Source organism: Tachyglossus aculeatus, chromosome X3 (genome assembly GCF_015852505.1).
Source record: "Tachyglossus aculeatus isolate mTacAcu1 chromosome X3, mTacAcu1.pri, whole genome shotgun sequence".
NCBI lineage: Eukaryota > Metazoa > Chordata > Mammalia > Monotremata > Tachyglossidae > Tachyglossus > Tachyglossus aculeatus.
The window spans coordinates 24,319,112-24,331,981 of NC_052099.1; the positions used below are offsets into that span (position 1 = coordinate 24,319,112).

At 41.1% G+C, this 12,870-nt stretch overlaps 1 protein-coding gene across 3 annotated transcripts in view; it reads left to right on the forward strand.

The window, feature by feature from the left end:
* Positions 1–12,870, forward strand: part of CTNND2 (catenin delta 2) — a 483,758-nt gene that overhangs the window by 240,009 nt on the left and 230,879 nt on the right. For all 3 annotated transcript variants that reach the window (XM_038770310.1, XM_038770311.1, XM_038770312.1), the window contains 2 exons: positions 3,894–4,066; positions 11,466–12,030. In XM_038770310.1, coding sequence (XP_038626238.1) covers positions 3,894–4,066; positions 11,466–12,030 — 738 coding nt within the window. The remainder of the gene's footprint in view (positions 1–3,893; positions 4,067–11,465; positions 12,031–12,870) is intronic.

Here is a 12,870-nt window from a genome sequence, read left to right on the forward strand (position 1 = left end):
GGATATAAGGTGATCGGGTTGTCCCACTTGGGTCTCACAATCTTAATCCCCATTTTACAGATGAGGGAACCAAGGCCCAGAGAAGTTAAGTGTCTTGCCTAAAGTCACACAGCTGACAAGTGGCAGAGCTGGGATTAGAACCCATGACCTCTGACTCCCAAGCCCGTGCTTTTTCCACTGAGCCACGCTGCTTCTCTGATAATAATGATGGCATTTGTTAAGAGTTTATTATGTGCAAAGCACTGTTCTAAGCACTGGGGAGGGTACAAGGTGATCAGATTGTCCCACTTGGGGCTCACAGTATGGGTTTGGTAGTCATGGAGTGAGAAGGGAAGGAGCCGAATTATCATGGAAGAAAAACTGACAGGCTTTAGAGACAGACTGAATATGGGAGGAACACGAACAAATGAACCCAGAAGTGTAGAAAATGAAATGCATACCCTTTCCAACCTCACAGAAATTTGATTGATCACCTTGTCAGAAATTTAAAACTTTGTAGTGTTCTATGCTTTTGAAACTTTTTGGTGCTTCCTTTCTCTGATCCCTTCTCAATTCAAGATGTGTTTGTTGCTCCAACATCTCTAACTGTCAGTTCTCAACTGATCAATGTTTGACTGAGCTGCAGAGCTCGTGCCTTGGAGTACTGAGAAGGTTCTGCAAGAACTAGTGTTAAGTAATTTTAGTTAGGAGTTGATTGCAAATCATTTGTCTCCACCTAAAGATATTATTTTTTCCTCTTTGAAAGAGAGAATTTGTCATTATCCAAGTGAAAAACAAATCATTTCCATCTGTGATATGCAGGGTTTCTGGGAATGAAGTCAAAGTTTAAAGGCTTAGAAAGATGAGTGGAGAATTCCACCTATGATTGTATTTCATAACTGCCAATGATACCACTCACCAAAATTACACAAAGTTATAGGGTCTGAATAAATACCGAAGAAAGCTAGAATCCTGTGAGATGGTTAAGTTTCTGGAAGCATCGCTGTAGTTTTAGATTTTGTTTTGTCTAAAAGGAATCCCCTGGAGAGAGGGGGAAGTCACTGGCAAAGTTGTTGAGGTTTCAATGTGATATAAAATGTTTGGAATCCAGCCTACTTCAGAGTGATTCATAGGGAGAGGAAATAGAGCAGAAAGTGATGCAGAGTCCTAAGGAGTCCCATGTAGGTGACAGTATCTGAAGTTGATCTGGTGCAGTTTCATAGGTCTGGGCCTCAAGATGTGGTGGGACCACTGACTAGAGATGAAAAGAACAAAATTAATGTATTTACTATCTCAGAGGAAATTTATTTATTTTTAGAATTCATGTTCAGGTTTTTTTTCTTGTTTCACAGTTGGTTTGCATGAAATTTCTACCCCCTTTCCCAGTCATCCGTAGGGATGGAAATAAATCTCTAATTTATTTTTGCATATTTTATTTCCCATTAAAGAAAAGACGTTTAATTTTTGCTGGCCTTTGGCATGTATTATCAGGGAAGAGAGCAGGGAGAAATCTAGCAATTCAGTTTGGCCTGGGAAAATAATTGCTCTCAGGCGATAGTGCTCATCTATATGGCCAACCAGTCCCAGTCCTAGCTAAATTGAAGCATCTGGTGGCAACCCTTTCTAGCACCCTTCCCCCATCCCCAAATAAAGAGGTATAGGGCAGGAGAATTGTATGCTTCCACTATTTCTGGAATTTTTAGATTCAGAAGCAGTCGGGGAGGTGAAGGCATGAGGGAACAGTTAGTGTTGGTGGCTGGAGTTTGTGAACCATCTGAGTCTCTGGGCTATGGCATAAGACCCTCCATTCCTACCCATCTCCATCTCCAGTCTATTCTCTGGGGTTCCTCTCTCCTTCTAGAAACACAGAAACAAACAGTTTCCTGCTCTTTGGAAGGAAAGTGTTGGAGGGGTGATAGCAGACTGGACTTTTTAAAAAAAACCTACAATTGCTTTGAAGCTAGGATCCCTCATTTGTGAGGGACAGAGAATAGGTTTCTTGATGCAAACCTTTTGCATGACAATGCTGTTACTGTGACTAAGCCATCCTTGAGTCATTGATCCTTCCTGTAATGATTCCACAACCTCCCCTGCACTCTTCTCCATTATCCTGGCAGTTAGATTTAAAAATGGTGCGCCATAAATGGGCTACTGGCCGTTTTAATTGATCACCCAACTTGTCTGTGAGAAGCCAGTTTAAATTGCCCGTGAGATGGTTCTGAGTGTTGGCCAAGTTGAAAACCCTCAGAATTCAGGATGTAGGGACCAGAAGGATAGACTTCCCCCCAAGTAAGTTTCATTTGAAGGTCCTCTGGCTGGATGCAGCTGTCTCAAGGGATAGAAATATTTCAGCTTATATTTCAAATATTTGGTGGATCCCACCCTTATAGTTCTTCTAAGCTTTTTCAATTGATTTCTTGGCTCAAGCCATTTATATTTTTTATCTCCCTTCCTTGACAAATTGATTCTTATCATATTCATGGCATCTCAATTCAATTCCTTTTCTGCATTTAGATGGTTATACTTTTTCACAATTTCCTCCCTCTTCTCCCCCCGGTCATTAATTTATATTACCTCCAAAGAGTCCCAATCTTGTCTCCTATGTCTGTTGTGCCTTTGGTTTTTATCCTGTCTGTTCTTAAAAAAAAAAAAACAGAAGTGCAAAAGTTTAGAATTTATTTTCTCAGGCATATTTGTAGGTTATTAAGGGACCTTCCTTCTCCACCCCATCCCCTCTTTTTGCTGTTATGGAACTGCTATTATCATAATTTATTTCTTATAACTGTTTTGACAGGGCATTTGAAATTAAAACAGCCTATAATTAGTGTTTCTGAAGACGATCAAAATGTCAAGAAATAACTTGCTACTTGTCAAGAATGAGTCTTCAACTTGAGTTGTTTTTAAAGGGAAGAATTCTGCTCTGTTGTTTTGTTGTTTCTCTGATTGTCATTTAGCATCTTCACAAAACATTTACTGAATGCAAAGAAAGTATTAGTTCTTCTTTTAAACATCCCTTCCTGATGTCATTTTAAAATATTCAGTATCTTACTGACTTTTAATTGAAATGTATGGCCTTTTGATGACTTGGGAATAGGTGAGGAGTGGAATTTCTTCTCCAGTGATATTTCTGAGCTACTCAGCAGTGAGTTAGATCAGTCAATGGTGTTTGAGGGCTTACTGTGTGCAGAGCACTGTACTAAGCACTTGGGAGAGTACTATACAACATAGATGGTAGACATATCCCCTGCCCACAAGGAGTTTACAGTCTCTAGAGGGAGAAAGACATTTAAGTGTGGTGGGGCTGAGGGTAGGGCAAATATCAGGCATGACAGTATTATAGCATCGTACCCAGAATGAAGTTCTAGTCCGTCAATCGTATTTATTGAGTGCTTAATGTATGCAGAGCACTGCGTTAAGTGTTTGGGGGAGAGTACAATATAACAGTAAACAGACATATTCCCTTCCCACAACAAATTTTCATTCTAAAGTAAAAAATGGTTTGTGGGTTTGGTGTTAGGAGGGATGGGAAGTTGATCAGGTGAACAATTGGTTGTAATTAAGGACATTAAAGCAAATGACGCAAAGTAAAACATCTACTTGGAATGAATTTAAATGCATTTGCTGCAATCAGTATGAGAGGAGAAAATAATTTCTTATTTACTCATGAAAATTTTCTGTGATACAAATTGACTGATTACAAACAAGATTCCCCCCGAATTGAAAAAATTCATTTTGAGTTTAACTGTAGCATTGAAATGATATTTTACAGCCTGATATGAATTACAAAAAGTCAGCGCATAAATAGTTGCATTCATAATGTGTGTGCTATTGCTAGGCTACTCCTGATAAATAATACATGTCATTTCAGCTTCACTGATACTGTCAGTAACTGTTGCAAATTACTTTCAACACAGGGCCCAGCCTTCTCTCCCAGAGTGCACTTCAGCTCAATTCTAAACCTGAAGGGTCTTTCCAGTATTCATCCAGCTACCACAGCAATCAGACCCTTGCCCTTGGTGAAACCCCACCATCTCAGCTCCCAGCCCGCAGCAGTCAAGCCAGAGCTGCCATCCAGAGCTTCAGCCAGGTACGTGATGGAGGAACACATCTACGTGTCACGGTCATACTATGGCATGGTCCAATATGGTAATAAAATAAAACGCAAATAAAAGAACGAGCATGTTTGGCTATAGTCATAGGTAAATTGATAAATGGTTATCCATTTGAATAATACCTTTTACAAGTAAATGTATTATGTACATTCCAATTATACAGTCATTCAATCAGTTATTGATCACTTACTGCACTTGCAAAGCACGCACTAAGCTCTTGGGAGAATGCAAGATAACAATAAAGAGACACATCCCTGTCCACTACGAGCTTACAGTCTAGAAAGAGAGTGAAGGAAAAAGCAATATTGAAAATGATGTTTCTGAACATGGAAATCTTATTTCTAAAGAAAAGTTACTGGTCTAAGGGTGGTCTGCTGACATGTGGTGAAGGGACTAACCTAAAATATAGAGGTCAGTTGTATTCTGTTGCTCTTTCATCAAACTTCATTCTAGCCTCCTTTTGAAATGTGTTCTTTGATGGTATTATGTTTGCACTAAGTGTGAATTGCTTAAGATTGAAGAGTGAAACTTTAGGCAAATGGTCAATTAATGCTACTAGAGTAATTTGCACAATTATAATAATGACTGGTAGGATAGACTGGCACAGAGATTATTGATCAACAGAGGTGAAATATTGATGCAAAGATAGATCATATTCAATAAAATCAGTCTATTAAAGATTCTCGCTATCTGTTAACACATGGAAATAACATAAATTGGATGATCACTAACCTATCATGCTGTGCAAGCTCAGCATGCCTTTCCCAAGGCTTCTATCATTCATTTTTTTTCTAGCACAATGGCAAAGCACAAGTCAAGCTGCACTGGAAAAATGTTATGTAAATGCATCAGGGACACATGGGGTTGAGGTGAACATTGATGACTGCAGTGTGGAGTAGGTTGAATGGGCACTTTGCAGCCTCATACCTTCTGTGGAGCTGCTGTGGACAAGGGAGGGCTCAGGGAGGAAAAGTTGGAAGAGAGTAGTATGGGACAGGAACTGCAAGCAAACACCAAAGGTCAAGAGGTTAGCTGTTAGCGCCTTAATTTTGCCGACCTTCCCCTCTATCTTCACTTCCACCTCTACTTCCTCCATTACCACCACGTTTCCTCCCCCAGTACCATCCCAGTCCAGGCCTGGCCCTCAGGCTTTGCAGCTGTGGAAGCAACTGGGGGGATGCAGTCAGGGAAGAGGTTGGGAACAGCAGCAGGGATTGTGAGATGCCCAGTGGAACACAGCAGTGTTGAGCTGAACAAGAAATAGAAAACAGAAAAGTAAATGTAGAATAGAAGAGGAAGATATAGGAGGACCTAAATAACAGGTTGGCAAGTTCTGAGTGAGGGGAGGAGGGGTAGGGAGGTGAAAAGCAATGGGGACCCCAGAGGTAAGGGGGTGGGCTTGTGAAAGTGGAGACCAGAGCAGCAATCACTAGAGAGGAAGTAATTTCCATGGAGCTGATGTGGAACTCCCTCACACATCCCTCCTTGATTTCTAGGAGCTTTTCTTATTTTCTTATACCTGACCTGGGTCCAGCAAACTTCCATCTATGGACATAAGCGGTGGAAGAATTTTACAGAAGCCAGAATACAGGTCCAAATAGTGGAAAACACTCTTAAGGCTTTGATATACAAACGGTTATACTATTTTTTCTTATACACAGTGGTTCTTCCCAGGAAATCCTGGGAGCATTGTGAGCCTGGTATGTAAAGACATTGGGTTTCCATCTCCTTAATTACAAGAATGAACTGTTGAGAGCAAGAGACACTATAAAGTTCCCACATGGATAGAAGTTATAATCTCTCACTTGCTTATTGAGGAAACTGCATTTCTAGTTGTTTCTGGGTTCGTTTACTCAGTTCTATGCTTTCCCTTTTTAGGATTTTTCTTTTCTTTTTTAACTCCTCATGACTTTACTTGAAATCTGGTTACAACTATTCCATCTGCCATGGGCTAATGTTTTGTAACTGATAAGGTAGACAAGCATCCGTCAGGGAGATTGTAGGCAAGGTGAAAATATTATCTGTAGAAGCCATAAAAAATGGAAGATCTTTATTAGTAGGAGAAATAGGCAGTTGGCATGACACAACCCGAATCTTTTATTTTTAATAAAGGTATTTTGAGAGTAATCCTTCTTGAAATCCCAGTTTACCAACCACATAGGCAAATACAAAATTGCAGAATTATTTTGAGAACCTTTCATACTTTCATATCTTGTGGGATTTAAATTCATGAAAAATAATTTGACATATTCCTACATTTGGCAGCCTTTAAAGGAGAAAATTCTAGGACCTGAAGAGTCCCAAAGACGTGCACCTTTTAGATAGGTAAAAGTTGTGCCATTGAGGAGGTGTAATTGGCTAAATTGGATCCCATCACACATGGGTAGGTTCATCATTTTGCCTCCCATGGGTATTAAGCTTATCACCACCTTTTAATTTATGAATGATGTGATTTTAATTAATCATAACGTTTACTTAATTAAAACGTTATTCAACTAGTGTTGAAACATAATGCCTAATCTGAACCAGTGATAGTGTCAGATACTTACTTGAAGTTGATGAAAATTATAGAGGTCTGTTCCCAGAACTTCTGAATCTGATCCACTGCAAAGATCATGTCTGCTGTATTTTGCTGTCATCTAAAGATGCACTGTGATTCCAGTGACATTCAGTCAACAGTTTTCTTCAATCAGTAGTATTCTTCAAACTCTGACTAGGTTCTAGCCAGCTGGGCACCTTTTAGCTTACATTGACTGGGTCATCAATAAAGAATGGGCCAGTAGTAATTATTGAGTGCCTACACTATGCAGAGCATCATACTAAGTGGTTGGGAGACTCTGAACTCACTGTTCTTGAAAAGTTTACAATCTACTGGGGATTGTAATGCTACCTAACAGACAAATATGGCATTCTGAAAGGAACCATACAAATTCCACAAGGGAAAAGGTGAGGCTTTAAAGGTGGAGAGAACCACAATCTCAAATAATGAAGGTTAATTAACTGTCAACCTTTGGAGACCGACACAGCAGTAGATCTGCCTGGTATAGAGCGGCATGAGGCAGTAAGTATCTTCCTTGAGCAGAAACTTCATAGAGATGGTGCTACTAAGAGGCTTTAAGGGGCAAGCCAATCTGGGCAGGAAGGTCTATCCTTAGCTTCACAAGAGTTCCATATTTATTACTGACTGTGCATCAGCCATTTCTGTTACATCCACAAATTTAGACTGTCTCCATCAGTAGCAACATTCTTGCCCATGATGAAAGACACACAGCTGAGAAGTAAGATATGTTAGGAGAGGTCAGAAAGGCAAATTGGAAAAAGTTTGACTAAGGTTCACCAGGAGTACACTCCTTGCGGCAGAGAAGGCTTTAAGAACTGAAATATTCCCTACCACAGAGCCACTAGCAATTGGCTGCTTACTTGAGGATCGTAAATTTTCACTCAGCATTTGCAATACTTTTACTTCTAATTAGAGACACTGTTTGGGGTCATTTGAAGCCAAGATTATTTAGAGATGATCAGGGTCTAAATTTTCCGGTGAACTGCTTGTAGGCAGTTAATTTTCTACACCACCAAATTGCTAGGAGATAAGCTTGCAATTAGTTTTTAGGCCACACTTATTTTCACCATTTTCCCATACCCTGGTATTTGTCTTTGACATGAAAGTCACGGGGGAATGAGATTGAAAAGAATTCAAAATACTTTTCCAGAGTTCAGATGACATACTTAACAGTTTGTGTAGCAACTGTAGGTTTGTAGGTAGTTTCAGCTAACTCCTTTTTTGATGCTTCAGGTTTCATTTACCGCATAGGTTCAAATAACCTTATAAATTCTAACCTGCCAAGATAGCCTTGTAAAGTACAGCCCAATAAACTGTTTGATGATGTTTTTGTTTTTTTCCCCTTTAGCTAAATGGAAATATTTACTTTAAAAATCAGATAATCTTGTTGAACTAAAAGTAAAATAACACTGGTGCGGGGGGAAGGATCAGGATGCATTGCTAAGGGTTACATTTTTGGTTTGAAGGCTGGGTTTAAAGGCAGTCAGTAGAAGCACAGTTGTCTTCCTAAAACACATTTGCTCATCCTCTTAATAATAATGGTGGTATTTGTTAAGCGCTTACTATGTACAAAGCACTGTTCTAAGCACGGGGGGGTTTACAAGGTGATCAGGTTTTTCCACTTGGGGCTCACAGTCTTAATCCCCATTTTACAGATGAGGTAACTGAGGCACAGAGAAGTTAAGTGGCTTGCTCAAGGTCACACAGCTGACAAGTGGCAGAGCCAGGATTTGAACTCATGACCTCTGACTCCCACGCCCTCGCTCTTTCCGCTGAGCCATGCTGCTTTACTCCTTTCACACTATACCCCAACCTCCAGTCATAAGTGAGAAGCAGAGTGACTCAGTGGAAAGAGCCCAGGCTTTGGAGTCAGAGGTGATGGGTTCAAATCTCAGCTCCGCCAACTGTCAGCTGTGTGACTTTGGGCAAGTCACTAACTTTTCTGTGCCTCAGTTACCTCATCTGTAAAATAGGGATTATGACTGTGAACCCCATGTGGGACAACTTGATAATAATAATAATGATGGCATTTATTAAGCGCTTACTATGTGCAAAGCACTTTTCTAAGCGCTGGGGAGGCTACAAGGTGATCAGGTTGTCCCATGGGGAGCTCACAGTCTTACTCCCCATTTTACAGATGAGGTAACTGAGGCCCAGTGAAGTGACTTGTCCAAAGTCACACAGCTGACAATTGGCGGAGCTGGGGTTTGAACCCGTGACCTCTGACCTTTCCACTGAGCCACGCTGCTTCTTGTAACCTCCCTAGTGCTTAGAACAGTGCTTTGCACGTAGTAAGCACTTAATAAATGTCATTATTATTATTATTAAGTGAGGGGAAAATCTGCACAAGTCAGGAGGCTCAGTAACCCTGGCTCTGGGCAATGTTTATTGAGTTCTGTAAACAAAGCAGTGCACTAAGTCCTGGGAAAGAAGAACCTGGATGAGCAAGACAAGGTTCTTTACCCTCAAGTACTCACAATCTAAGAGCAAGGTTGACAGAGGGTTGGCAACAGACACATAAGAAAACATGACACAAAATTACTGGCATTTTAAGTGTTACTAAGCACTTTACCAAACTCTGGGGTGGATACAAGTTTGTCAGGTTGGACAGAGTTGCTGTCCCGCATGGGACTCACAGTCTCAATCTCCATTTTACAGGTGAGGTAACTGAGGCACAGAGAAGTTAAGTGACTTGCCCAAGGTCACACAGCAGGCAAGTGGTAGAGCTGGGATTAGAACCCCAAATGTGCTTTAGGAAGACAACTGGGCTTCTACTGACTGCCTTTAAACCCAACCTTCAAACCAAAACTGTGACCCTTAGCAATGCATCCTGATCCTTCCCCCCCCCCCCCACCCACCAGTGTTATTTTAGTTTCAGTTCAACTAGACTATCTGATTTTTAAAGTAAATATTTCTATTTAGGTAAAGGGGGAGAAAAACAAAAACATCATCAAACAGTTTGCTGGGCTGTACTTTCCCAGGCCTGTGCTCTGTCCATTAGCCCACACTGCTTCTTGTCTGCTGTGTGTCCTTGGGAAAGTCACTTAACTTCTCTGAGCCTAACCTCAGCTATAAAATAGAGATAAAGACTGTGAGCCCGATGTGGGACATGGACTGTGTCCAAACTGATTTTCTTGTATCTACGCCAGAGTTTAGTACAGTGACCGGCACATAGTAAGCACTTAACCAATACCAGTATTTTTGTTTCACCTCTCCTTATGTGTCTGTTGCCAACCCTCTGCCCATCTTGCTGTTAGATTGTGAGCCCTTTGAGGATCAATAACCTTGTCTTTCCCCATCCAAGGTCTTCTTTCCTGGAACTTAGTGCGATACTCTGTACTCAGCACTTAATAAGTTGTACTACTGAGACCAACTCTCCTAGATAAAGGTTGACAGCTCTTTCCCAGAAGACAATTTGGCCAGCCCTGACCATCATCTGGGGTTCAGATTTATGTTCCTGAGGCTACCAAGTGACCTGTTATGTATACAGCGATTTAAGCATTAATCTAGATCCAGTGTGATAGAAACAAAAGAAAAAAGGAATCTGAAACTGGCAAAATAATTTCAATAGAGTGCTCAGCTACTTTTCCCTCCAGGGTGCTGATATTAGGGGATTTTAATGTTACCAGATTAACAGCCACAGTTGATCTCTCGAGCCCTGATAAAATTTTAAATGTTGTCTATGTGTGATGATAAGAGTTCAGTCTATTCTTTGCCATTCCAGATGGGACTCAGTGCATAATTGAAATTTTTAATAGGAAGCATCTGCTGAGGATTCTTTCTCTCCCTCTCCCTGCCCGCTCGCCTTTCTCGTTCTCTCCTCTCCCTCCTTCTCTTAAGGAAAATGTTCACTCTAGACTACGAAGATCTAAGTCCTCCAGCACAGAAGCGGCTGACAATTTACTGTTTCCATTCACATGCAAATTTTTTCTCTGGACTGGATTCAAGGAAAGTGCTTCCCCTCTGATTCTTCTCCACAACTCCACCCTGGATCTCATTTTCTTTTGTGTCATTGTAAATAAATAAGAGGCGACTGGCTTTCAATCTAAAGACACAGCTGCAGGGGACCCTTAAAAAAGAGAGCAAGTAGGAGAGAAGGAGACACAGTGGTATACACAAGCTTGGAAAGATGTGGAGCTGGGTTCTCAAAGCTCAGGAAGTGTGTTCTTTTCCCCCCCTTTTTATGTCACGATTTCCTGATTTTTCTTGCAGTTTTTTGATATTATAAGTTTTCATTTTACTTTTTTCAAGGGTTCTTTAATAGCAAAATACATTCTAAGAAGTATATTCATTCTTGAGGTTTTCTGTTGAAGAGTAAACAGCGTAGCCGATTTAAAAGATATAATTTTTTCTGAGGAAAACTATCCCTGAAGTTTACTGCTCGTTTCTTGTTCGTGTTCCTTTTAAAAAGAAAACAGATGAATACGTAGAAAGAGTCATTTAAAATCGAGATAGGAATAACTTGTTCTGTTTCAGTGCAAAGGGCACAGTTATCTACGGATAATTTTGCCTTTGCATCACTTCTCAATTCGGGGGCCTCGGTTTGTGGACTGTTTTATTTTCCTATTTCAAACTCCCAATTCAAATTCCTTAGCAGGCTATGAAATATGCTCCCTCCCTTCCTACAAACATTTGGTTTATCCCGATTTAGGATTTACGTTTTCCTCCTGGGAGCTGGAGATTCAGATGTTAAAGTGATATGGCAAAGTGTTTTCTTGTGTCCTGCTTATGTTTTTTTTTCTCTCTCCTCTCTCTCTCTCTCTCTCGCTCCCTCTTCCTCTCTTCCCTTCACCCCCTCTCTGTGTCGACTACAGGGCGCAACTAGCCGAGCAGCCCATTTAGCTGGATCGGACCCTTCTCAATCACATGCTGCCTCTCAGTCAAGAGAGTCCTTTGTGCAGAGCCATGGGAGTGCGTTCCATTTGCCTGACTCCCAGCATTCTTCAGCACTTTATTATTCCAGCTCTACTCTGCCAGCACAGAGAGTGAGCTCTCCCTTGTCCATGCAGCAGGTAGGCTCGCCCACCAAGCTCCAGCGGGTGGGCTCGGCCTCCGAGAGCACCGGATATAACACCACGCAGCGGGTCTCCTCTCCTAAGCAGTCTCCGAGCCGGCTAGCCAAATCGTATAGCACCAGCTCTCCCATCAATATCGTTGTGTCTTCAGCTGGACTTTCTCCTTCCCCAATCCGGGTGACCTCTCCACCAACCATTCAGTCCAATATTTCATCCTCACCGATACATCAGCTGAGCTCAACCATCGGCACTTACGCCACCCTCTCTCCTACCAAACGTCTAGTCCACACGTCAGATCAGTACGGCAAGCATTCCCAGGAACTCTATGCCACTGCTACTTTGCAGAGACCTGGCAGTTTAGCAGGTAAATCGATTTCACTTGAATTGTCTTGCTTTCCTGATGGTTTTTTTTTTCTGAAACACGTATTTGATTTGGGACAGATGGTTCGTGTCCCAGGCAGTTTGTGAGTTTGCATGAGGAGAAAATTGGGAGCTGTTGAACTTCATTTTTGTTTTCTTCACCCTGTGCATCTGTTTTACCTGTCTGTCTGCGTTCAGTAGCTGCAGAGAAGGGACAATACCACAACTCCGCTGTGTTCCTTACAGGCTGGTGCCATGGAGGCAGCATCATATCTAGATGCTTTGGGAGGGAAAGAATATAAAGGATTCGGTGGGGTAAGGCAATCACACCGTGTAGATAAATATGGTAAAAATAAATAATAATAAGTTGGTGATTTCAGTTGTTTCTCAGAAGCAACATATAATGGATTCTCATCGTATTTCCTAATCTATGAATGCCGGTTACATCTACAATTCAGAAATTTTCAGTGCTGTATTTAAGGGACCTACACACTGAATCTCAAGGTATTTAACAAGCAGTGAGAAAGAAATCAACTACAGTAAGTTCCTTCCTGACTTGTTTTTGTTTTTATGCTGGTCTTTTGCTTTACAAACACATGAGATTGCTTGACTGGCTTGCATTGCATGCGGTGATATGTTTGGTCATTTTCAGACCACACTAGAGTCAGGGATTCACTCCGCCCAGAGATATATCTTCTGTAAGAGCAAAAGGCAAACATTTTGCATCCTGAAGCACCTGACAAATCAACTCTTTCAGTGGTGACTTTTTTTTCCTTTTATAAAATAATTTTATGGTCTTATCACTATAGTAACAGATGCGCTCATGTTTTCTTTCTTGACATAG